Here is a 27,475-nt window from a genome sequence, read left to right as displayed (position 1 = left end):
TTGCTTTTGGTACCTTTGCTATTTTAGTTTGGTTCCACATGAAGTCCACCTAAATTATTCACATCTTAGGTCACACTCAAGTTGTTCTTTTGGTACTTATAAATTGCATAAAGAAATAAAGCAAGACTTTATTGAAATTATAATAACCATGGAGTTTCTCAGCACTTGGGTGAAAACTGTATGATTCACTTTTTAGACATCATTCAGTATGTGTAGTTTGAACAGGATTGTTAAAATTTATTCTCATGATGACTTTAAGAACAGAAAACTCACTCTGTATCATTCAAAAGGATTTTGTCATGTAATCCTTCCCTTATCAATCAAATTTGTATGGTTGAGTAATATCAATTCAGAATGAATGATCTAATATAAAAACACTAATATTAATATTCTAATAAAATGGAATGTTGTCAGTTCCTTTTTTATCTTAATTGAGAAATGGAGGTAATAGTCTATGTTTCAAGATATAAAATAGGATCTGATAAAACATTAATCCATAGCCCAAGAAGATAAAAATACCCTTATGAAAGACCTAAGCTGTATTTTTTTTGTTCTCTGCAACCTGATATTTTGCCATTTTACTGTTCTGAAATGGAAGAGACACCCTGAATCAAAATTACTGTAACTTTGAAAATTATTTTACTTAAAAGAAAGATTATCAATCTAATTACAAATTGAATAAAGTACTCCTTAATATACTTTTGGTAGTCAATATGTATCCTTTATTCTCATCCACTTCGAGTTACTTAATAAGTGGATTATATTGCATTGCTTTAAAAGAACAAGATATTATTTCATTCCTTCTGGTGTAATAGGTATTTTAATCATGCATTTTATTTAAAGTATACTAAAAATTATGAAAAAGGAAAAACATTTGTCTATTTTAAGCAAGCATATTTTAAACATAATTTTTTTTATTCTTAAACCTTAATTTGGAAATCAACTCCATAAAATTTTGAACACATTTTGGAGTTGTCAATATATTGACAGATATCTTTTCAGATACTATTATATCCAAAAACTTTTTTTTCACCCATATAACAGCCACTGGCACCTACTTAAGTGAATTAATGAGACATTCTGCATCTTTTAATATTATTTTATTTTTAATCTCCTTAGATTAATATCAGAAGGCATCCTCCTTTGCTGTTTGCCATAAACTTGCTTATTGCAAAGAAACATTATGAACCTTGTAAAAATATACACAGATTTCTACAGTGCATTATTTCTTCTTGAAGGTGTGTACTTGAAGTATTCCCATATTCATCATTCTAATTATTCTGACTCATTAGATCAAAATATTGTGTTGAGCTCTCAATGTGTGTGCAGCTATGTTTTAGCACTGGAGATAGAGCTCAGTGAAATGGAACTTACAGGAGATTCATTATATAAGAGCAACCTAGACTCACCCTTTAAAAACTCTATGACATTCACGTTTGCAATAATAACTTGTCAGTTTGATTTTAATTTTATTTCAGTAATTGTGTGATGGGTTTTCTTCTGGTTCTTTAAAAATCACTGTCTTATAAGAGTAACCAGGTTTTCCTTGCACAGATATGTTGGTATAAAGTTAATGTGAACCTGCTGACTGAAGATCTTTTTTGACACTAATGTTTTAGGGTTCTCCCACCATGTCTTTCTAGAAGGGGACACGCAGCCCCAAGAGCGACTGATCAAGCAGTCTTTAGGGGAAAACATCCTGCTCGCTCAAGGTCGAGTGAGCACTCTAGTGTCAGAACACTGTGTTCTATGCACCACCTTGCCCCTGGAGGGTCGGCGCCACCTTCTCCGCTTCTGACAAGGTTGCTATTCAGTGTCAGCCCAGCATTCATGTCCTGCCTCCGGGTGTTGGTGTGGTGTTGTACCTTCCTGAGCACTCGAAGCTTTCACTCATTATGACACCATAATTTTTAATCCTTTCTCTGTGGCACTTAAACCTCTCCCACATCCTCTATTACTTGCATCTATCTTTAATTCTGCCAGTTAGCTATCATTGAAAATTAAATTTGACTGTGTTATGTCCTTTCATCTGTTTGTGGCATATTCATATACGATTTATTAATTATGTGAAATTCTGTATGATAAATTATTTGGAATTAAATATGTATTTGCTTTTTAAAAGTGTAAGAGGAATTTTCAAAAACATAACCTTCCTTGTGTTCAGTGAAGTCTTAGAGCATCTTAAAGTTCTTCAGTTAAAAAAATGTTTGAATGCCAGCAGATGGAGGTCAGCTTATTCCTGGACAGTAGTAATGTATCTGCATGCTTCTCAAATTCTCATTTGTAATTTCAGTTCTTATATTAGTATATTTCATAGCATATGTCCAGGGTTATTTTAAATACCTTTCAAGAGTTTTCTACTTAACATACAAGTAAAAGTATCTCCAACTAGAATTATGTTTGTCAGTTTCAAGTAATTCTAGAGATCAATTTAATAGGAGCACTTTAGGCAACAGCCTCTCATAACTAATTTTTCTATATTTTAAGATCCAAAGGCTGTAATCGAATTTGTTGTTTCAGCACTACCAAATAGGAATAACTTGCCCAGAAAGCACAACTTCATGGAAAGTTAATAAAAAAGAAGTGAGTGGATTCAGCTCATTCAGGAATTCATTATGCAAAGCTGTGTGTAGCAGACATTGATCTGTTCCTTTCAGCTCCTTTTGTATTATTCCTTTTACACATAGCATAAAAAAGAACTTGATTTTGCTTTCAATGACCCAGTTAGAGACTTTGTGTCTGTTTTAATAGTAACAGGAAGAAGGGAAAGATTTTTGTCAGGCTGTATTGGAATTTCATCACTCCCTCTGTTTTTGCCTGCAGAATGCATCGACAAGGAAGTCCAACCCAGTCTCCTCCCGCAGACACATCCTTCAGCAGCCGCAGGGGAAGACAGCTCCCTCAGGTGCCAGTGAGAAGCGGCAGTATAGAACAAGGTATCCAATAAAGAGAGATCCTTGTCCAAAAATCTTGGATTTGAGAGACCTCCTCTTTTATAAACCTTTTAGTAAATGAATAAGATTTTGCTAATACGTAGTTTGCTGAATCCTAAGAAGTTAAATTTCTTAGGATTTTATTTTCAACACCCCAGTGTTTCCTGTCATGTACTTAGTTTTTGTTGACCAAGTAAACCAGTGATTTTAGTTGGTCCTTTAACAGAAGGAGTGGAGGCCTGAAAACATGGTTTTTCAAAGGTAAAAAGGTAGAAAATAAAATTTTGGAGAACCCCAATGTGATATGGTATTTTACATGTTAATAGAAGGCTTGCCTTTACCTATTTTTAAAACATATTTAAAAATTAGACAGTCATTGTGAATGCCTTACTAGTGTTTTTTATTTTACCTTGATTAACAGTATCTTATATTTTTTATATAAGTTTAAAGATGGAAAGCTGTCTTAGAGTGATTATTTTAGAGATTTTTTTTACTTTGAGCATATATACATTGTTCTAAAGAGAGGAGAGAGTGCATGTGTGTGTGTGTATAAGTGTGTGTGTGATTTGATAGTAGAAACTAAATTTTAAACTACATGAACCAGTTGATTTAAATAGTGGGTTAAAAGAGTCAGCATTTATTGTATGACCCATTTCTTAGTAACATGATTTATTTCTTATCATTTAAAATTTAAGGATTTAAAATTACTGAAAGCATTTTTATTGAGTGGTAATATAAATGCAGTGAAATGATATTTGAACATGCATTGAGAATCTTCCTCCCTATGAAGCAACTGAAAGGTTAACATTTTGAATATTTTTTTTCAACAGTGTTGATTGTTGCTGATGTAAAACTTGCATTTCACTCCATATTGAGTGTGCTGGATACATTTTTCTCACTTTCTCGAAGTGCTTTACTGAATGTGTCACAGAAATGTTAAAGATCTGTGAAGATAAATGCATTGTTTCAGAGACTGATGTGGCATAGTTTGCCATACAAAATACTTGATTATAGAAATGTTAGTGTTGACTTTAAGAGGTATTGGCTTACTAATAGAGTAATACTGGTACAATAAACTCTGAGTTTGTATTTTTTAAAATCATACTTCATGTTGATATATGATGCTTTAGTTTAGGGTTGCTCTAAAGGTATCAATTAATCTGGAAAATAAGATACTTTGTGGAACTCTGACTTTCTTTTCTAAAATGGCAGTTACATTATTGAAATCATCAATTCACATGTTAACAAGCCTTCTCTTTTTTTCTGGGAACATTTTGAGAAAAATAATTAATGTTATTAATACTCTAATTAGCAAAAACCCAGATGAAATTATTTAACTTTTTAACAAATAAAAACTGGTGTTTATATAAATTATTCTTCCTGAACTCCTGTTGCACAACTGAAAGAACTACAGATGTTGGTGTTTGGTTACAGACTCAGTGTTACTGGTTATATTGATACTCAAAAAGTCATGTGCTCCTAAAATTCTTTGCATTTCCTCCAGTTGCATGTAAAACACTCTACGGGTTCAAAAGCATGTAAGGGTACTGCATATAATTCTCAGTGGCAAGATTATAAATTGTGTTACTTCTATAGAAATAAGAATTGCTTCTGCAAAATCGGTTGGATTGTATGTTGAATTTTTTTTTATTTTTAAAAGCTCATGTTAAGATCAATGTTACTATTTATGATATTTATGTTCACAGTTGTCTTTCAGAGAAATCATCAATATTTAAGGATTGAGTTGAGGTGGGAAGAAGGGAATGACTGAAGGGAATGACAATTATGGAAATTTTTTGCTGTTTAATATCACATACACTAGTGAACACTTTTGGTCATTTACAGTTCTTAAAATATAAAATCTTAAAAGTCATAAAGATATAGTTTTTTAAAGATGTGATAAGAAGTATGTATTATATATGTGTTCTTTCTCTATAAACAAAATATTTATGATGTACTTTATGATGTTAATATGTATTGTAGACTTTTGGTAAATGATACTATACTGTCTGCCATCATATTATGGATCTATTTGAATCTGAACAGCTCACATGATAGCTATATTTGTCCTAAAATATGTTTCCAAAAGTAAATTTTTAATTTGATTAATGAGCTAGGTAAGATTTTAGCACATTCTATTTAAGATCGATTGCAATGTTGTTCTTGAGGCTGTAGGATTATTCTCATTTTTTTTCTTTTGCTATTATTTGTTCACTTTAGTTCTATTTTATATGAAGATTAACATCAACTGCAGTTTATTTGTAATCAATTAATCTTCTACTGCATTTGACTGACTTCTTGTCTTCTCTTTAATTTTTTTTATTTTTAACAAAGGGTGATTTCCTGATTTTATGTCTTTTTGTTTCTTTTACTGGAGTTGATGAAAAAATGATTGTTAAGGCCCAATATTTCAAATGGTTTATATTCCTGGATAGTTATACAACTTTTTGATGCACTTCAAAAATAACCTTATTCATGTGATTTCTGTATACTGTTATATACATTATTGTTTTTAGGATGTATGCCAAGATAATTTGATTGATTGGGTATGTTTTTTTCTTACAAGTGAGATTTACTATGCCCTCCTTGTACCTTAAAAGCAACATCTCTTCTTTTAAAGGCTAACTAGCATTTGAAAAGATTGCTTCATTTTTTAATAAAAGCATTTTAAAATTTATTTTAAAAATGGGGAATGTTAGCCTGCTTACTACATGAAATATACTTGTTACAGTAGATTTAGGGAAAAAGCAGAGATGATTACAGAACATATTTTGAGATAAAGATAAAGAAAATCTAGTCTGTAATACAGATACTCTACTAGTATGTGAAAATATAGTGGGAATACTTCAATAAAATTTCCTCAGTTGTATTTCAACATTATATTCTAAAGTAGTAAGAATACAATGTATTCTTTTGTAAAGGGAGGTTAATGCCAACATAATCCATTATATAAAAATGTATAGTTTTCTAGCTGGTGTTGGAGGTGCACACCAGTACTCCCAACTGCTCAGGAGACTGAGGCAGGAGGATCGCTTGAGCCCAACAATATGAGGCCAGCCTGGGCAACATAGAGAGACCCTGTCTCCAGGAGGAAAAAAAAAAATGTATGGCTATCTGAACTCAACCAAGTGATTTTTTTGTGTATGTGTGCTCAAATGGATGTCTTTAAAGAAATATTTAAAGATCATTCATAAATTAACAGTGGTGTGCCAATTGTTTTATGTTTCATTATTACATCTGCTACCTAAAACTCTTATGATATTTCCTTTTATAAATAATTAGGACACTAAATAGTATACTGACAGGGAGATAGCTTAGATATGATGAAATATTTAAGACATTTAGTTTCTAAAATCCAAGTACTTTTCACTTTGGGATAATTTCATATAATTAATTTGAGAAAGAAGAAAGGATTACTTAAATTAGAATATATTTTTTTCACCTTGAAAATGTTACAAAATAGTTTCCATAGTGCAGATAAAAAGCACACTTTTAGTAAAACTAAGAATTTATTTTATATGACATTTCAAATCATATGAATTTATATCATTTGTGATATAATTCTTATGAATACTAAGTATTCTTCTAATACATTTACAATAAAATCACAATGGATTTAAGTTCAGGTGTTTTAGTAATATTGGTGCTAATGTGCTATACTTAAAAGGCAACAAAAATACTGTGGCATATACTTTTCAAATGATTGATACATAGTTTTCAAAAAAGCATATTATTATCCCAATATTTTTGTTTCATTTTAAATCTTTAAATTGATGTGTTCATTCTTCCTTTGATTAATTTTAGTACCATATTTGAGGTTTCCTCATGGTTTATCATTGCAATTGATCATGTCACATTATGTGTTATGCATTTTTATTATTCATGCCATTGTGTTAATTCACATTTTCATGTCTAACTATAAATTTGCTGATTTCTTTCTTTTGTTTCCATCATTATGTGCATTTAATTCATTGAAGAACAAGAAAAATATAACTCTTCCACCAAAGGTAAATATTAATGTAACTTTTTAAACATTTAATATTGTTACTTTTCTTTGATAATATACTAGAGTTATATAACTGTATTTATGGAAATAATGAGAAAAATTATTCAACAGGTAGTTATTTCCCAGAAATGATTTCGTAGGGTACTTGGTATTAATTCTTTTATATAATGTGCAGTTCACATCAAAGAGAAAAACATTAAGAACAGTTTTGCTTTAAAATTTATCTACACTGACAACTAGAAAACAGTTCTCTTTAGAAAAGAATAATATATAATATTTATATATTGATACTATATAACCACATAACAAATTTTTTATTTGCTTATGTTTGTTTGTTTGCATTCCCCTCTTCTCATAGATAAAGGATTTAATTCTTACCTTCTCTTCAGATAGTATCTGTTGCAAAGGAGCAGCAAATCCCTGGATTTTACCTTCCAGGTAGCAGGAACCTTAGTGAGTGTTCTAACCCCACTGCAGTCATGCCTCGGGAAAGCTGCTACCTAGGTATTATTACGTTTGGCCTCAATATCATTATACTACTCATTGATTTCCTTCTTTCTGAGAGATGTAGGAAAGAAAAACTTACTCAACTTGCCATATTAATACATTACTTGACCTCTTTATTGCCTTTTAAATCACACTTTATGTTTGGGATTTGCACTTGAGTTTCAAATAGGTTACAGCCTCACCCACACTTAATGCAACTGCCCATACCATGTTCTGCTCAGAATTATGGTTGGCGTGATAATTCAATTTTTGAATATGAGTTTTTAGTTTAATGTAATAATGTTACTAGTAATACTTAAAATTACATATGCTGTATAGTTTAATAAATACATTTACTCAGTATTTGAAAGGGGATTGATTTAATTTGCTGCCTATAGTAATCCTCAAAGCTGGTGCTGATAATAGCATCATCTCTGTTTCATGAATGAGAAAAAAGTTCAGCGTGATTAAGAAATTTTCCCATTCACGCTAGTGATTAGTAGTAGACTACAAAGGTGATCTTTTATTTTGACCTCCTTTCATTTCACATGGATATATACAGTTTTAATAAGCACAAATCCCAAATATATATTATCTCTAACTCAGTGAATCTGGGAATGTGTTATGTGTCTCACAATTGTAAAGAGAAAAATTGCAGATAATATTCAATTACTTATTTTATCTGAATTTATTAAAATATAATTAGATCTATATTCAGACACATAATCATGTATTCTGGCATAAAGTCTAACATACTAGACCATAAATAGATATTAATAAAATTTTATTGAATGCATTCAAGATGTTTATTACATAGGCAGCATAGATTTACATCTGAAGTTTTTAATTGAAGTGTCAGAAACAACTTCATATTTATTAATACAAAAATGGGCAATGTACTTCTTAGATTCAGAAGTTAGGTTTCAAAGATAAACTTTAATGTGATAAAAAACCTTAGAATTTTATATTGTTAATAGGTCACAAACTAATTCATTTATCCAAACAACAGAAAAATGCTATAATTATTTATTCAGAGTTTTTCCAGTATTTCTTATTATTAGCCCAAAGCTATATAATTAGCCAGTCAAAACAAAAGTCCTTAAGTGATATGAAATTTGCATGAAATATATGTATTTATGACCTTGCTATAGAGCATGGTAAATTGTTATTTTTTATAACAATTATAAATAAGGTAAGTATGTCCTGTGTGAGAGGTGCTGTCACCCTGCCAAGTCTTCCTTGGAGATAGGATGTGGCAATGCCTCACAGAATAGACCACATAACTTGAAGCAACATAAAGGGGCACACCCCAAAAGCATCTAGCAAGATAGAGAGCAGCAGAGAAGGCCGCAGCTTTCCTCTGAGATTTAAGGCGGCACAGTTCAGCCACAAAAAGTGAGCTGTAAAGGCCAGAAAGGTAAGGAGAAAATTAAAAAAAAAATTCTGCACAGTCATATTTTAGGCTCATATATCCAAGAATGAGAAGGTTCACAGTGTAGAAATCCCTCTTGTCCTGGTCTGCGTCCCTCTTTTCTGGCCTCTATCATTTGGAGAATTAAGGTTATTGTGAGTCCTTGCTCCCTGGATAAATGAGACTGGAGCACACTATTCCTAGCTGACTATACAGACCAAGGATCTCAGTAGTTAGGGTTTGTTTTTGATGATGTGTAGATGAATTTGTCAGACAACCAGTGGTTCTAGTTTGCCAGTGATGGAACGGTTTCCTGAGATGCAGGATAGTATCAGGCAAACTGGATACCCTGACTGCAGAGAACCAGTTTATTAAATTTCTAGCATATGTTTGTAAGGTCACATAAAGAGAAGTATAAAATGCTGTTAACATTATGAATATAGTATAATGTTTCAATATGTAGAACTTGATGTCTCAGCTAAGAGTACTATATATTTTTTTATTATATTTTCCCAGGAACCTGAGACATAACAATTAATATCACCATTTTCTAACTGAGAAATCTAAGACTTCTAAAGATTAAAATCTTGGCTCCTTATCAATCATTCAGTTAGTAGGTAGTAGGACTGGGAACTAGATATTAACCTCCCTCCAAAGACCTTGTCCTTAACCACTTTGGGTTAGAGGCTCTCCAACATTCAGACAGCATTTTTTGAGTACCTACTGTGCATGCACCACAGAGTAATTATAGGAACACATGTTTTACAGAAATAGAGTCAAAGGCATCCAGTGGATTGCCTATGGTAATAAAGCAGCTATGAGGCAGAGGATTTTGATGCCACAGCCCATGTTCTGTCCCCTGTGCCATGTTGCCGTAGCATCCACCTCTCACAGCACCAGGATTTTGGAGAAACCTGATTAATCCTTACCTTCCCCTAATAACCCAGTTTTTTACCACTCCACACAATCTATACCTGAATTGCCCTTAAATCGCCATGTAGCTTGAGGAACAAATCCCGTGTATTTGAATAGACAACACATCCTTGGACTTGATGAGTTAACTGAGGAACAGTCAACATTCATATAACTTTATTTACTTTTAACTCCTTTTATGTTGAAAACTGAGAGACCATATATCACTTTAGGCTTCACAAACTGCTTTTAGGCCTATTTTAAATTATGCATTCTAAAAGTAAGCCAATTTTTCCCTCTCTGCTACATTTCTTGGACAGTTTTAAAGAGCCCATGAATGTAGTTTGGGGGCATCGAAATAATGATATAAGAAGATCAAAACTGAACCAGAAATTAAATGACTTCAAGGTGAGAAAAAATGTTATTATCATAATAAATTTCTAATTTATATGCCTTTAGATAGTATTTAAGTGCATTAACTTTTTGATTTTTGGAGGCAGTTTCAAATCCTAACAAAATATCAAATTATCTTTCCTACAAATGTGAATTTCCTTTATTATAAAAATGTGTAATTTATTATACACATGAATATTGAAAGTCAATTAGACAAATTATTTCAACAGGGACAAATAGTAAATGCATTTTGTTGCTTTTTTCTTTTTCACAAATAAAATATGTAATAATCATTGTAATCAGATCATAAGGGCTATTTAAGGATTGTCTGTTTTTAAATACCAGCTTTCTATGATAGATGTTCAAATAAATGACATGTACTTTTGTACTTTGAATGTTGGCCAAAACAGTTGGAATGCTAACTTGTGGAAATAAATTATCAGACTATGATCATTGACTTTAATTAGGTGTGTTTACATTAAAAAGTGGAAAACATGAATTTTAATAATTGTGTTATATTAGCTATTGTACAGGTGACATTTGAATATTTATTTTAATAGTGTACTGTGATGATGAAACATACAAGAACAGGTTATATACTTGAATTTTGCTTAAATAAGTAAACTAATTTGTGTTTTCAGCATCAGTATTGTCTTAATTATCTTCAGGTAGTATCAAAGTGTTTTGATTTTATTTACATTTTATTATTATTTAGTAGTAGCATATAGGACCAGGGGAAACATTTCCTTTTATTGGAGGTCATAAGACTTCAAAGGTTTAGGATATAGCTCTGTGGTAGAGTGCCTATGTATCATACACAAGGCCCTAGATTCCATTTCCAGCATAAAACAAAAGAAATAAATGAAAAACATTTTTAAGGTTCAAGTATTTTACTCTTCCAAAGCATTGCTTTTCTTGAACAGTGATTATGAATATTTGTGAAAAATTATTTAGAAAGCTCTACTGTTTAGAACTTCATTAGTACAAGACTATTCCTTTCTGTTTTTTGCCACAAACTCATAAATACAGAAGTCATTCTAGCCTTCTCTTTGAGCATTGAGGCCCTATGTGTACATCAGCCCAAATTAGAAATTAAGATTTTAATCTTAATTTCTCATTCTGCTGATTGAAATGTTTATTTGTAATAGCATGATAGTTTTTAAAGCTTCCAGGATTTAGCTCATAACAAATGACCCTCAACTTACAAGATATACCCCGTCAAGGGAGTATATCACTTTCCCTTTCTTCCTGAGCTTTGTAGAGAAAGTGCAAAAGAAACTAGATACCAAGCAGGTGTCTAATGATGGATAGGCTCTGATGTATTTTCTCTAAAATTATATGTGTCCCCTAATTAATGTAAAACATGGGAAGATATTGCTTAAAATCAAAGTTGAATATGAATATAGCAAAATTATGCCAAATCAAGCCTTTCAGGATAGATTCTTTTGCCATTAATGTTAATGAAATGATAAAAAGTGCTGGATAAAGATAGTAAGATCCCTTGGGAGAAAGGTGACTTCCTTGGTATTCCCCCATGGAAGCCTAATTACACAGGCTACTCTTTGTTAAAATTATATTAGGACTGCCTCTTAAGGAAAATGGTGCTCTTTCTCAAAACCTAAATGTGTTTTAAAGAACTATTTAACCCAGAATAGCAAAGCAGGTCAAGGTAAATGACAGTTTCTTTCATTAAGAGCTTTGCTTTTTTTTTTTTTAAATCTACCCAAGACTAGAATTTTTGATGTTACTCTGAAGTCTGGCAGTTTTAACAGGCAAATTGATACTTGAGAGTATAATTCATGAGCTTTGTTTAAGGTAGCTCAGTTGAAATAAGTGTGCTAAAACAAGGCATGGTCTTGTGGTTCTAGCTGAAGTAAGATTTGAGTAATTGTGTATGCAAATATCCTCTTTAACATGAGCCAGTGTTCCATTTCAGTTGTCTATACAAAACTGATTCTTTTTTAAAATGTCCCTAAAATGTGCTGTATTTGCTTACCGTGTTATTGTTGCAATTTGTGTTTGTCATACTAAATAGGTGTATCTTTTCTTTTATTGTTTATATTATTACTGCATAATCCTTAATATCCTAGAGAATTTGCAAGGGCACAAGGATAACAACTTGAAACATTTCTACACTTGCAAATTGAAATGCATTTGATTCCAAGAAAATGACCCAGAATTTGGGATTTGAATATAGTCAAAATATTTTTAACACTAATCTTTATATATGTGTGGGGGTTATTGTCATGTGAAGGTTTGAGAAGGATATCTGAGTTGCTAACTTGCTTGTATGACTCATCAGAAATAGGGATAAAAATATAAAGATGAATATTAAAAGAATATGTTACTTTTTAAATTAAAAAAACACACAATAGGGATAGTGGCGTAAAATATAAATGGTGAATTTTCCTCCTCCATACCTATAGTTTTGGTAAATTGGTGTATTAATGCTGGAAAATTAGATAATAGAGCAAAAGACAGTCATTGTAGTTTTCCATTTTTGCAAATGTGAAAAAAATTTAAAGACTTTGAAAATGCCTATTAAAATAAGATAGACTACAACATCAGAAATTACTCTAAGAAATCTCTTCTCTTTAAAAATAAAAACTCTGAATGGAAGGATACCGCAGGAATTGACTGAGGGAACATTAACAAATGGATGAAAGATGGTGAGCCTAGGAGTATAATTTAGACACAATCAGTTCCCTTTCCTAGGTTCTTATATTTTTGCAACATTTTTCTAGATGTATGAAGAATTGGTCCATATTAAATAGTGTTATTCTTTTAGAGCCTAAAATAACCTAAGCAGAGACTGGTATTACATTTAAAAGTTTACAAATATCAAACCATCTTGATAGAATATTTCAAGATCCAGCTTATAATTAAATTGTCTTCATATTCAGTTTTTGTATAGTTTATATTGATTGCAATTCATTGAATTACATCTTTTGCATCTTTTATTACTTTTTAATCTCTGTATTAATTTGTACCTTCTATTTGATTTTCCACTATCAATGAAGTTATTTCTTAAAATACAGTTCTTTAAAGAGTGGGTTTTATTTCACTGCTGTCAGTAACTGAGACACTGTGGATGTTTCATACATTTATTTCACTCCACTTGACAATTTCCATTGCTCTTCTTGAGAGATGCCTTGGGGCAAGAGTGTGGCTTCACTGTCACAATGCTTTCATTATATTTCCATGCTGAAAGAAAGTAGGAATGTTAGTTTTTATATTCATAAATGTGGTAGCCTATCATACCTAACCAAATGGACTTAATTATCCTATCTAGACATTATCATGAATCACCTTTGACCCATGTATTAAAGTTCTTAAAAACTAAAATGCTCATAATCTTTTTACTTTAATATAATTAATAGTATAGAAGTTTATACTATTTCTATTCTCTTTAAAATTGTATTTTACCAAGAATATTTGAAAATATTAGGTTTAACAATGTATTAATATAGATTATTTTCCCTCTAGACACAAACATGTGAAATTTCAAATTCATGTTACTTCTCAATACATAGAAATTTGAAAGATTTTAGGAATTTTGAGATCAGAGCAAATTCATTTTTATATAAGTAGATTCATGAAAAATGTTTTAATTAGATTTATGTAAGTTTAATGTATAAGTTTTAATGGTACTAAATTACATATGACTATGATATTTACAATATTTCTAAGAAAGTTACAAATGTCTAGCAAGTCAAAGAAATTTCTAAATGTTAGCACAAAAAGACCATAAACTTCATGAATCAGCTTAGCTGTTTATTCAGGGATGAAGTTTCACATAGGAACAGGGGATACAGGGATGAAATGGCATCGATGGACCCACTTTCTTGGTGGAAAATGAGTCACTCAACAAAGAAAGGGACTGGGTTTATATAGGTTATTTTGAGGGGTGGTCTAATGAGCACATCAGTTTTCTTGGGTACTCAGAAGTTTGGGGTCAGGGAATGTGTCAGTTTGAGGGTTTAGGATTTCAACCCTCTGGGTTGAGAGTCTGTGGATCTTTCTCTGAAGGGGGTTAATGCCCTCTAGGGACTGTCACTTCGGAGGTGATAAAACACTTCTTCCCTGTCTGTAGTTGGCATCTGGATACCCTTTGTCTTAAGAGATGAAAGCCATCAGCATATGGCCTTCCTTTTCACTTTCTTTTCTCAGGCCACATTATCTTGAGGATTTTTCATTTTCCATATCTAATACTAAATAATCCCAGTTTCTTTGGAGGTGATATTATAGAAATTTTTCAATGATTAGTTAGGGTATGTTTATTAATGACCCTTAAGCTTTTTAAAACTAATTTTTTAGTCATAGGCTTCTTTAGTAAATATTATGAAAGACATCTAGAAAAATGCATATAGACAAAAAATTTGCAAATGATTTCAGCTTGTTGATGAATTCATCAAGGATAATCCATCTTTGATCATGGATCTTTGCTAAATGTATTAACAGGCTAAAATTATTTGCAAATTTTCTGTAGATTAAGAATTCTTAGTGAAGTGTGTGACTTGAAAAGAGAAATAATTATTTTAATCTGAGTCTTTTTTTTAAAGTTATCTAATGCTTTCCATTAGAAAATTAAATAAATTATAGTACTCTGTGTATTTTGGTTACTTCTCTTACTTTGCTTGCTGCAATCATAGTTCTTTTTTTTTTTGAGTTTTAGAAGATAAGAAATATTTTCATGAGCATGGCTTTAACTCCTAAAAAAGCTGAAAAAAATACTAGCATTTGGAAAGAATAGTGAATAAAATTGTCTTGAAGAAAAGGAATTTTGTTCAATATATGTTTTTGGTAAATCAATATGTGATTTTTTAGGGCACAGTTTAGTCAAATTTATTCAACATAAACCATTTCATTTAACTGAAGGCTTATAGTGAACATTTTCAATCCTTTAATCTCCTAAATATATTTTTATAAAATTGTGGTGTTGATTACATTTTAGGGATTAGGGGAGATAAATTGTTCAATAAAATATCTTGCTCTTTGGGATTAGAGTTAAAATATAGTCTATAGTAAACATTATGTCTTTTGACTATGTCATATGTAAGCTAAATTTTCATTAACAAACTAAATGAAATTACATTATTGCAGAAAATGGGAGAGTTTATTTAACTCTGTATTTTCTACATTTATGAAATTTTTTACAAATGAAAACCCCAAAGTCTCCAATTTTTTAGCCTTTCTATAAGGAATAGTGATAGGCATTTTAATAACTTTGTTTAGAATACTACCAGCATTCAGAGTGCTTCTAAATTGGGGTTTTAATGCTAAGATCTAGGAGAGAGTTGGAAAATATTTTATATTTTAATTTTGCTATTAAAATTAAAATTGATAAAACAATATAAAAATTTTAAATTCTGAACAGTAATCAATCATTCATCTCAAAGTTTTTATTTTAGCTCTGTAGTCTTGTGGTTAATTTTACTTATAGTAAACGTAACATTCTAAGGTTCTAATACACCTTTAATCATTACTATTTGTATAAATCATGTAAATTAATGGAATTATATCTTCTGATTCAAATTTGTGATATTATGTTTTACTTGATAAATTTGTCTTAATATTTAGCTTGACACACTATAATCCAGAAATAATGTCATATTAACCACAGTAGGCAGCTGAGAAATAAAATGGAAAATGATTAAAATCTTTAGCTTTAGAGCTTCCACATTCTTAGTGAAGTTTCTTCAGTGGTTATGAAAAACTTTTATCGAAACATGATAACTTGTATAAATAATTATTTCACTAAATATGCACTAAATACATACTGTCAGGAAATGAGAAACACTACAGAAATGTATGCAATATTATGTAATTATCTGGCCTGATTTGAATAAGTAAATGAGAAAGTATTTGCATTTTACTTCTGTTGTTAGAATTGAAGAAAAAGCTCTAGGATAGTGTAGCGACTGCAATTTTGCTGAGAGTTAAGGGACCCACTCATGATTTTGAGTTATAATATTAATTTAGAGCTTTTTCTCTCTTTACTATATTTAGAAAATGTCAGCTTCAACTCCTTTAGGAATAAACATAGTATAATAATCATGTCTGGAAGGTAAAAATGAAGTCATTTAAAACTATCCTTAGAGTCATTTAGTATGCATTACTGTCTTATGATTTGATCTGGAGTTTTGCAAAATAAATACTTAAATGCAACCATATCGTTAGCTGAAACAACCCTATTTTTAGACATGAGGTTTTGCTTTGGCAAAAGTCAATCACTGGAACAGTTTCAAACTGCTTCAGACCAGTAGCTCTTGGGAAATCCTCATTGTCTAAGTAATCATCAGTCCTAAGAACTACATGATACTAGAAGTGAAGGTTACAAAACTATGGACTAATAAATGTCAAAATATTCCTAAAAAACTTAATATCATTTGGTAAGCATAGTTAAGCTCACTTTACTTAAATTTGTTTTTATTGGTAGTAGTGGTTACTTCAAATTGCTTTAAAATTTAATTAAAAGTATAACTGATTATAGTTCATTTGATTTTCTCAAAGATTTAAGTAAATGGCTGAGTGTATATGCAGTGGTACACCATAGACAAAAAGCAGAGAGCAGATATTTACACATTTTCTATATTGCTAATGGTGTTCTATAAATATAATGAACATTTTCAATAACTGTCTCAGTTTCTAATTACTCTCATGTAGCATTTTGCATTATAATTTTCTTTTGACTCCTTATTTGTTGTAAAGTAATAATTTTATGAACTACTTTTCTCAAGCTCTCTGTTGAACCATCTTTGAATTGTAATGGTAGTGACCATTTATTGTCTGAAGTCAACATTTTCAAAGCAAGTGTGTATCATTACTTAATTCACAAAACTATGATGATAGAGATTGAGATTGTCTAATTTGCTAAATTTAGCAAAGTGAACATTTAATGATTTGGTGCTAAAGGTATGATTGAAACACTTAGGCATAAAATTTATAATAAATAATATCAGTTTTTTTTGTATTTATATCTTGGACTATTAGTCTGTACCTGGACACATAATAAAAGCTATCTGTTTACTTAATTTTTAAAGTGGGTGTCAGTGTCATTTATCAAAGATATTAGGTCACATTTAAGCACTGTATTGGAAAAATTTGTCTGCACATGCTTTCATAAACTCTGCATCAAAGAGATGAAATCAGCAACCAAGCCAATCAGATACATCAACATTTCCATTAACTTTTAAACCTATAAAGTCACTTGGCAAAAACCCCACCACATGGTCATCAGAGAAAAATTCTACCATACACACACACACACACACACACACACACATGCAACTTAAAAATAAATCTTAGCACTTGTTTTGGAGACTAAGTAGTCTGGGAGTTTGACTAAAAATAATGTGTAAATATAAATAAATTTGTCATCAAGTGCAAGTATAAACATTAAATAGTTTACCTTACACACAGCAATACCCTTAGGGTTTTTTTTCCCCTTCATTTATGAAAACACAAACATTAAAGGCAAAGTTTTGAAGCTAAGTTGTTTGCAATGGATTTTGACTTAAAATAACTCATACTTTATTGAAAATTGTTAATTTTCGCTCTCTAAACAGTCACATTCGCTGCTTAGGAGATTAATAAAGGCTTAAATGGAAAACATTTCTTTGCATGTTATAAATCAAGGAGCTAAAATAGTATGTCTCACTTCCATAACATGAATTTTATGTACGTGGTTCAGACATAGCCTCCAGAAACAGAGAATCTTTTATAAAAAGTCAGTCCATTTGTAGGAGTTGCAGATATTCATGAGAAGCTGTCAAAATTCATGAATTACTAAGAATGCCTCAAAAGAGTAGGTGTTTATCAGTTAAGCAGTGTGTTTAGGTGACTACTGTTAGCTGAGGATGTAAAGTGAGTGTGTGCATGCATGTAAGCATGTGCATATATGTGTGATGTGTTAAGTACGCATATTTGTTTTCCCTATATATGTACATGCAACAGCTGATTAAATTGAAAACATTTTCACAATTTAGTTTCTTATAATCAGTTATGAAGGGAATTAAAAATAATTCATCTTAGATAACGACATAGGCTACTTTTGTTACTAACATTGTGTTCCCCATTCTGTGTAATTTGAATCATGTTCATCTTTAGATTAACAGTTGCTAGTATTGTATACTTTGCATTTTAATTTATTTATCATGTTATTTCTAAATTTCATTTAATTGAAATCATTTCAAAAGCATTGAAATCTTAAACCACTCAGTTCCTTAAAGGTGCTTCATGTGTTTTAATAGGCTTCCATTGTGTGTTTTTGCAGCAAGCTTAGTAGTGGAGGAGCGAACAAGACAGATGAAAATGAAAGTCCATCGATTTAAGCAGACAACAGGGTCTGGTTCTAGTCAAGAACTTGATCGCGAGCAATATTCCAAGGTAAAAATCAGTAGTATCCAACCAGTAGTCTCCCTTTTAGAAATGTGTAGTTTGTGCATCAATCAGGATGAGCCAGCACTGAGTTACAGAAGTTATCATAGAATGACAGTCTTGCAGCATAACTTCTACTAAAGACTGAAAAAACTCTTCCCTCCTCTTTGTATTTTCACAGCATGTAACTTTTATGAAATATGATTTATTAACTTGGACTTAATATTTTCTAAAATGAAAATATATAAATACTTGATAAGTCACTTATGTTTGACATTTGTGTAGTTCACAAAAATAAGAAGATATGAGAAGCCGTTTTGTTACTTGAATATCATTTAAATATTGCATTTAAAATATCAAGATACATACTTATAGTCTTAACCACTTTTTTGAGCTGATATTGATTATGGAGATTTATTAGTGAATGACTAAAATTATGTGAGATTTATTGATTAGTCTTTAGTAAGAAAAATAACTGATTTCAAACCCTTAGAAACTGAAGTCACACTTCCAAATGCCAATAACATTTTCTACATTTCAATATTATTTCCTAAGGAAACACTAAGAGGTCTACAAAATGATAGTTAATATCTAGTAAGTTTAATTAAAATATCATAGAATTTTATACTTTAAGAAGTAAGTGTATGTATATTATCTGGTTTACTTAAATTTTTTTTAAAAATTACCATAAAGTAGCAGCATCCATTACAAGTCAACCTTTGTTATAATTTGATATAAAGAAACCTTTTTGGAAAGAATTACTGATTATAAAGCAAAATAAATAAAAAGAAACTACATTTAATTAATATGGATAGCCTGAAATAATGACTAAGGGAAGCCTACTTATTTTTAAAGCTTAAATAATGGTTTTGAAAAAACCATTAATTTATTTTCAAAACTTGAAAGCTAGCCAGCCTAGAAAAACTTATTTATTTTTTAAATAATAGAGCCAGATATTCAGTGATTGATGTATAAAAAGTAAATGTAGTGACAAAATGTGATTTGTTACCCATACTAACCCAGAGTTTTTCATGCTATAAAGTCTGTCATTTTTTATCTTACTTTAGATGAAAAAGGGTTTTCAACAGAATGCAGAGGGTCACTGTGATTCAGGGATGCCAATTCCCAGAGTTTGTAACTTTTAAAAAGTAGAATCAGTAAGGTAAAACACAGAATTGGTAAGCAGAATACCTTGATTTTCCATGGAGTTGCAGATTCCAGCTCTGTACATCTTCTCTACAGCTTATTCTTTATGATATTACCTCATAATCAGCTTACTTGTCTGTCTCCTTGAATAGCATCATTACCTTTTGTTTTATAACAAATGGGATAATAACTAGAAGTCAGGGTAATTTAGGGTTTGGTTTGTTTGTTTCTGTTTCTCTACAGTTAGAAGCACTTATTCAAAAGGTTTTTTTAAACTGGAAAGACTTCATTAAAGCCAAAAATACTTTATTGATTTCTTAGCTTTATGTCAGAGGTTAAGGTCAAATAGAACAGCAAGGGTGGGTTGGGCCCCTATAGCAAGCAGGAAGGAGATAAGTAAAGAATCAGTAAAATACTGACAGCCTTTTAGATCATTCTGAATTAGGATTCCAATCTTTAATGAGTTGATCAAAATATTTGTGCAATGTAGAGCTCTAAAAATCCAAATCATCACTGATACTTGTAGTCATGGTAAATCAAAAGTAGGTTTATCTTGTTTGGGATTTACTCATTTTGTGGCTCATGGCAATTGAGATCTTGAAAAAAACCTCAAAATATTCTTTTACTTCAACTTACTTATTTACCAAAATTATGAACACTGAGGCTCCCAAGATAGGTGACTTATTGAAATTGATAAAGCCTCTCTGTGAAGTGATTTGGGACTTAATTTTTTTGTTCTTGTATCACTGAAATGCATATGTTACTCTCCAGCTTGGTTCAAAGTTGCCCATTGACTCCTAATTCGCATTTGCATATTCTATCCTTCCTCCCTCCTTTGCATAAGTACCCTCTGTCTTTCATTGCATTTGAATATTTTTAACATTGCTTTCAAGTATATTACTATTACTCTTTCTGAATATATTAATTGACTCTAGCACTTAATAAAATTATTATAGCTTGTAATGCCAATAAGTGTGAGATTGAAGTTACGGTAGCTTTAAGAACTTGTAAAATAGATGATGGGAAAATATGTAAAATAAAATAGCAAATGATTAGCTCATTTTTTACTATTTGTGTCAAGTAAAAGATGTACATTCATATTGAATTAATGCTTCCAATATTTTTATTAAATTTTTAATTGATACATGAAAATAAAAATTGTACATGTTAATAGGATTTAAAAGATGGTTTTTAGTAGCCATTTCAGTTACTTCAAACCTCTCTCATATACTTGAGGAATTATCTTTTTGTTTTTTATACTTTTGCACCAAGCATTTTGAATGTATTCTGAAAATATTTCGTTACTGCTAAAACTGAGTGCCAGTATTATCATAAATACATTATAAATTAAATTTTGAGCTTTATTCCTTTAATACTGTTTTTATGTACTTGACATTTTGGATGAAGCAATACACCTTATTTGAAAATATTGCCAAGTTAAAATTAGTTAACTCTTTTCAAAATTCTTTTAATTAAGCTCCAGAACTAGGAGCACAAAATTATCTCATGAATATAATTCCTGAGATATTTTTGAAATGTGGTACCTCTTTAAAAATATTAAGTAATGCTAAAATCCATCCTGAGTAAGGAATTAGCACTGACTTTGCTTTTGAAAAGACATAAAACTGCTTTGGCATCCTTGAAATGTGTCTCCATGCTATTTTTTTATTGATGTTAGTCAGAGTTGCATGCTTAATGATGGATTGAATTCATAATTGGAGGGTAAATTCACATTTAGGCATTCACATTTTAGAGACTGTTTATATTTCTGTAACCCAGGAACAGCAGCCAAGACTGATGAGATGTGTTTTGTAGGGTAGCTGCTGAGTGTTTATTATTACTTACTTCTAAAAACAGCAGTCCTATATTTAGAACCTTCCCTCTCATTAATGAGTTATTTTTCTTCTCTATGATCAGTATAAATTCCTCCTTGGAAGATTCTGTTCTTCAAAATATAATTAGTATATTTCCACTAAAACATTAAATTGTTAAATAGGAAAAACACTAACCACACTTAATGCAAAGACCTGTATACAAGGAGATTGAGAAAGAGATGACTTATAGAAAGGGAAATTTTTTTAGTTGGAGAAATACTTCTATTTACACTCACATATACTTGTTTTGTAGTCTTATTACTTATGTTGGCATTTCCAAATAAGGGGAGCATCTGTTCTGGGTGTCAATACAATGCTAGAAAATCTCCTCTGACTGGATAAATTCTTAGGGTGGCAGATCCTATTTCCATTTCTTTCATGGAGAAACTATCATTCTAATACATTTGGAAACATAATTATTACATAGTTCATCTCTTTTATCACAATAACTTTAGAAAACAGTAATTTGGAGCTTTGTACCCCAACAAGTATTAAAACTTAGTTTCTAGTCTATGATGACATTAAGTTGTTACCACATCTGCTCTATAAATTAAAAACAGTTCTGATCAAAAATGATTCAAGTCAGTCAGGATTGTTTGATCAGATATGAAAGACTTGTTTGGTAGACTGAATTATCACATTACTTTTAGTACATTAGGCCATATTAATTTTAGATGAAACAAAATTAAAAAGTTATGAACATTGTAGCATAAGTGAATTTCCTTTGGATTATAATCTACCATATGGCTTCTAAAGATAAATACAATCATGAAAAATCCTTTAAAAATAATTTTATGCATATTTTATAATTTGGGAATTATATTCATGCCTGATGTAAAATTCTTTGACCAGTATACACATATGAGATGTGAAGAATTAAAACATAAGTGTTTTAGGACTAAAATATTCTTATATGAGGAATTATGAAGAAAATATGAATCCTTTCTCCAAGATTATTTTAAGAACGTTATTGTTTGTACTTCTTGTATATGTATATATAGAGAGAGATCCAGGTTTTAATATGAGCTTATGTAGTATATTTTAGCAAGACAGTTGAGATTTCTTCAAACTCCTGATATGGAATAGCAGATGATAGATGACTTTTTCTGAGGTTTAATGTACATTGATATTTTCACAGCATTATTGCTTATAAATCTAAAATCAAATTTCTTAGCAGGAAACATAATGCCCAAGTGTTCAGTTATGCTTTCTTTTAATTTATATAAGAATTTATAGCGAACTGGGACTGGGGCTCAGTGGCAGAGCACTTGCCTGGCACATATGAAGCACTGGGTTTGATCCTCAGCACCACATAAAAATAAATAAAATAAAGTTCCATTGACAACTAAAAAAAGAATTTTAAAAAAAGTTATAGTATCTTACCTTCTAGTACCTAATAAAACAAATATATTAAATATTTTAAATTATTTGAAATTATATTACCTTGTTATTATAATTATAATGCATATATAATAATAAGCTATTTATTGTGTGGTTCATTGCAATAAGAGTAAAGTAGAAAGAAGAATAGTTTTGCATGTTTTAATCTCTTGCCTGATGATTCCTAAAATCTTAGAAAATACATAAAGACAAATTTAAATATCAGATAGGTGTATGTTTAAATACTATAGGAATCACATTTTACTTTTAATAGTTAATAATTTAAATCCAAAAATACCATAATAGAAAGGTAAAGTCCAGTCATTGCCTCTGTTGCTTTACTCAGTTATGTCACGTCCCCTCAGCTTTAATATCAGTGTGTGTGTGTGTGTGTGTGTGTGTGTGAAGAGATACATTTGTTTGAAGAAATTTGAAAGGCAGAGTATAATGTCTTAAAAGGAAAGTGCACAGGTAAATTGAGTAGTTTTAGAAAAAATGAACAAGTATAGGCAGATGAAAGCACTCTGTCCCATGAGTAGAGTGGAAAATGAACACAAGAGGTAGTAAGGAAAACAAAAACTAGAAACTAATGTTCAAGAAAAAAGTGAATAATACAATTTTAGATTTCAAGCATGTACAAATAATTCATTGAATTGACCACCCAAGCATTTAAATTTTGTGTTCAGTTTTCATAAGCCATTTATCATTGAAATGATAATAGATTTTTATGTTGGAAATCATGTTAATGTTTGGATTATTTTAGATTTCACACCTGCTTTTACAAAGGCACACTTTTATTCGATGTGGGTTAAGTAGTCTTTTACCTCACCATCTGTGTCTCTTTTTTCCATGGTCTCATGATGGAGCTCACCCTTTCTTGTTTTTAATCTTTAGTATAACATACATAAAGATCAGTACAGAAGCTGTGATAACGTCTCTGCCAAATCATCAGATAGTGATGTCAGTGATGTGTCCGCCATTTCCCGAACCAGCAGTGCCTCACGCCTCAGCAGCACAAGCTTTATGTCAGAGCAATCTGAGCGCCCCAGAGGTAGAATCAGGTGAGTTGGCAATGCTATTCATTAACTGGATCTTTAAACACGGTATAAAATGTGACTAGCTTCCAGAATATTCTTTCTTGAGTACAGTTTAGCTCAAATAGCCAGAACATCTCATTAAAGTAACTGGGTGGGTAGAACATTTATTAAGTTCTGTGTAATATGACTAACAAAAAGTTAGATTCTATTGTCAGATATAGTTAATTACTATAGTCATGACTTTAGAGGTTCCTCAGTCACATTTGCAGGAGTTTCTTTTAATATGATGGAATCCACAGAGTATCCTTACATCCAATGTCAGGAAACTCTTTCTATAAAGGTCCAGATGGTAAATACATCAAGGTTTGCAAGACAGTAGCAGTCATACCTACCAACTGTGTCATTGTAGTGTGATCATAGAAATAAATGGGCATGACTGTCTTCCTTCCTATCTAACTGTCTGCAAATACAGAGAGCAAGATATATTTTCCCTGTTGGTTGCAGTGTGGCCACCTCTACTCGGTACCATAATGTTTGGTCTCCTTTCAGGGGTAGACTGGATCTGATAACAAAGTACACATTCCTAATTTCCGTTATGTGAATTGTAAGACAACTCTTTAAATCACCCATGGTGCTCTTGTGTTCTCACAAGGCAGATACCCTACTGAAAGGGAACAGACCTCAGACCTTCAGATACTGTCTAAAGTAAAGCAGACTGATTGTGGACAAAGCATATTTTATATTTGTTCTTAAATAGTTTTCAGAAATATAAGTTTCATAGAAGGAGTTTTATGATTGATGAGAGTCCCAAATATAGATGTTAAAAATAGTAACAAATACCATTTTAATACTTTGAAAATCTGGTATTATTGCACATTTTGATGCACAATTAAAATATATTCCTAAGACTCCTTCTTCCTGGATTTCCCTACATGTGTGTCGTCTCTTGAAACAAATTGAAAGTAGCCATCTTCCATTAGCAGTTTCATGGCCTTATAAAAATCTACCTAAGAAGTTTCAACTGAGTTTTTAGGACCAAACAAAAAATAGAAACTAGGCAGATTAACAACGAGGGACTATGATTTTACAAAAAGAGAAAAGGAAGAAACTACGTGATGGTGCTATTGCTTTATGGGGAAAATGACAACTTAAAAAATCAACCTCTGCGTCATGACAAGAAGCCCAAGGTAGAGGACCTCTCACTTCTTTGATTTGCAAGATTTTTCTTGTTTGGTGAAAGTTTTGGAGAGAAAGGTAGACCTAAAAAGGGGTACAAATGAATTTTTAATTGATAAGCCCATTTTCTTTAAGCATGTTCCTGTTTCCTACTTTCTTTTCCTTTTCTGTATCTTAAAATCCACAAGAACTGACAGTTTGTTCTATATAAGTGGGTTATATATATTTTGACCCTAAAACTGTTAGCTAAACAAGTTTCTTTTGACGGGAGATAGTTTTCTTGTAATCCCATACTTTATGTCATTGATTCTCCATGTATGTACACATTTGATCTTTTTACTTCTTAAGAATAATGAGGATGAATAGAGGAAAATTGAGATATGGGAAGGGATGAGTCTCAGACACTCAGAGGCTAGTTATCCTTTCATGTGCATTCTTTTCCCTACATATGCCCATAGGAGCAAAAGCACAAATGCAGGTTCGTGCGTGCGCACACGCGCACACACACACACACACACACACACACAGTTCACACAGCTGTTTTCCTTCCAGCATCAACATTGTGGCAAAATACTGAGAGTTAATGGTTTTGGAATGGGGAAAAGAGACAGAACAAAGTGATGTCAGTATAAAAACATCAAAATTCTATGTCTCAGTGCTCCTGCTTTCCAAACACCTTAAAGAATGATTGTTTTTAATGTATTATTTCTTTATTTTTTAGTAGCTAACATCTGCATAAGTTTTATAATTTTGTATATTCAAGTTCATGGTTAAAATGAACAAAGTTGAATGTATTTATTTGTCATAATAAGAAACAGTAAACTTTTGAGTTCTCATCCTGTGTAAGAACTTTATTTTATAAAACTACATTAAGGTATAATATTTGAGACACATACTAAACCAGGCTATAGTTTACTTTAGGGTTTAAAACTCTTTTTAAGCTTTCTTTTTTGTTTTGTATTTCTTTGTTATTTGGGTACTGGGGATTGAACTCAGGGGCACTCAAACTCTGAGCCACATCCCTAGTCTTATTTTGTATTTTATTTAGGGACAAGGTCTCACTGAGTTGCTTATCACCTCTCTTTTGCTGAGGCTGGCTTTTAACTCGTGATCCTCCAGCCTCAGCCTTCTGAGATGCTTAGGATTACAGTTGTGTGTCACTCTGTCTGGCTAATTTTAAACTTTTTATTGGTGCATCATAATTATACATAATAGTGGGGCACATTATGACATGCATAAAACATGATTTGGTCCATTTAATTCCCCAGGACTTCCCTTCTTCTTCCCTTCCTCCTTCCCCTAACCCCTTCTTACTCTACTGATCTCCCATCTGTTTTCATGAGATCCTTCCCCCTACCCGCGTTTTTTATTTAGTTTCCACATTATGCGAGAAAACATGACCCTGACTTTCTGAATTTGGCTTATTTCATTAGCATGATGTTCTCCAGTTCTATTCATTTCCTGCAAATGACAATTTCATTCTTCTTTATGGCTGAGTAAAATTCCATTGTGTATGTATCACATTTTTTTTATCCATTCATCTATTGATGGGCACCTGGGCTGGTTCCATAACTTGGCTATTGTAAATGTGCTGCTATAAATATGGGTATTCATGTGTTGACTTTTTGTTCTTTTGAGTACTATAGCTGGGTCATATGATGGTTTCATACCTTGTCTTTTGAGCAACCTACATACTGATTTCTGTAGTGTTTGTATAATTTAAAGTCCCACCAACAGCATGTAAATGCTACTTTTTCCTGTATCCTCACCAATGTTTACTATTGTATTCTTGATGATTGCCATTGTAACTCTCATGAGAAGAAATCTCAATGTAGTTTTGATTTGCATTTTCCTGATTATTAATGATGTTGAACATTTTTTCATATATTTGTTGACCATTTGTATTTCTGATTTTGAGAAATGTTCATTTGCCCATTCATTGGTTGGCTTATTAGTTTTTGTTGTTGTTGTATTAAGTTTTTTGAGTTCTTTACATATTGTAGATATTAATCCTGTGTTGAAAGAGTGGTTAGCAGATTCTCTCCCTTTCGGTAAGCGCTCTCTGGATGTGCTTCATTGTTTCCTTTGTTGTGCAAAGTTTTTAATTTGATGTTATCCCATTTATGAAATCTTGGTATTATTTTCTGAGCTTTAGGCGTCCTATTGAGGAAATCATCACCTACACCTATATGTTGGAGGATTGAGCCTGTGTTTTTTCTAGCAGTTGCAAAGTTTATGATCTAATTCCTAGGTCTTTGATACACTTTGTATTGACTTTTGTGCAGTGTGAGAAATAGGGATTGTTTTTTTTTTAATTTTGATTGATTATACACAAATGGGGT

The 27,475-nt window shown here is 31.3% G+C and overlaps 1 protein-coding gene across 1 annotated transcript in view; it reads left to right on the top strand.

Annotated features, from left to right (window-relative positions):
• Positions 1-27,475, top strand: part of Rims1 (regulating synaptic membrane exocytosis 1) — a 449,118-nt gene that overhangs the window by 334,215 nt on the left and 87,428 nt on the right. Inside the window, 4 exon segments of the mRNA XM_047559146.1 lie at positions 2,824-2,936; positions 6,911-6,940; positions 18,417-18,529; positions 23,815-23,981. Of these exon segments, the coding sequence (XP_047415102.1) occupies positions 2,824-2,936; positions 6,911-6,940; positions 18,417-18,529; positions 23,815-23,981 (423 nt within the window).

Source organism: Sciurus carolinensis, chromosome 7, assembly GCF_902686445.1.
Source record: "Sciurus carolinensis chromosome 7, mSciCar1.2, whole genome shotgun sequence".
Classification (NCBI taxonomy): Eukaryota; Metazoa; Chordata; class Mammalia; order Rodentia; family Sciuridae; genus Sciurus; species Sciurus carolinensis.
Note: the sequence above shows the minus strand (reverse complement) of the source record. Positions and strands in the feature narration are given on the sequence as shown.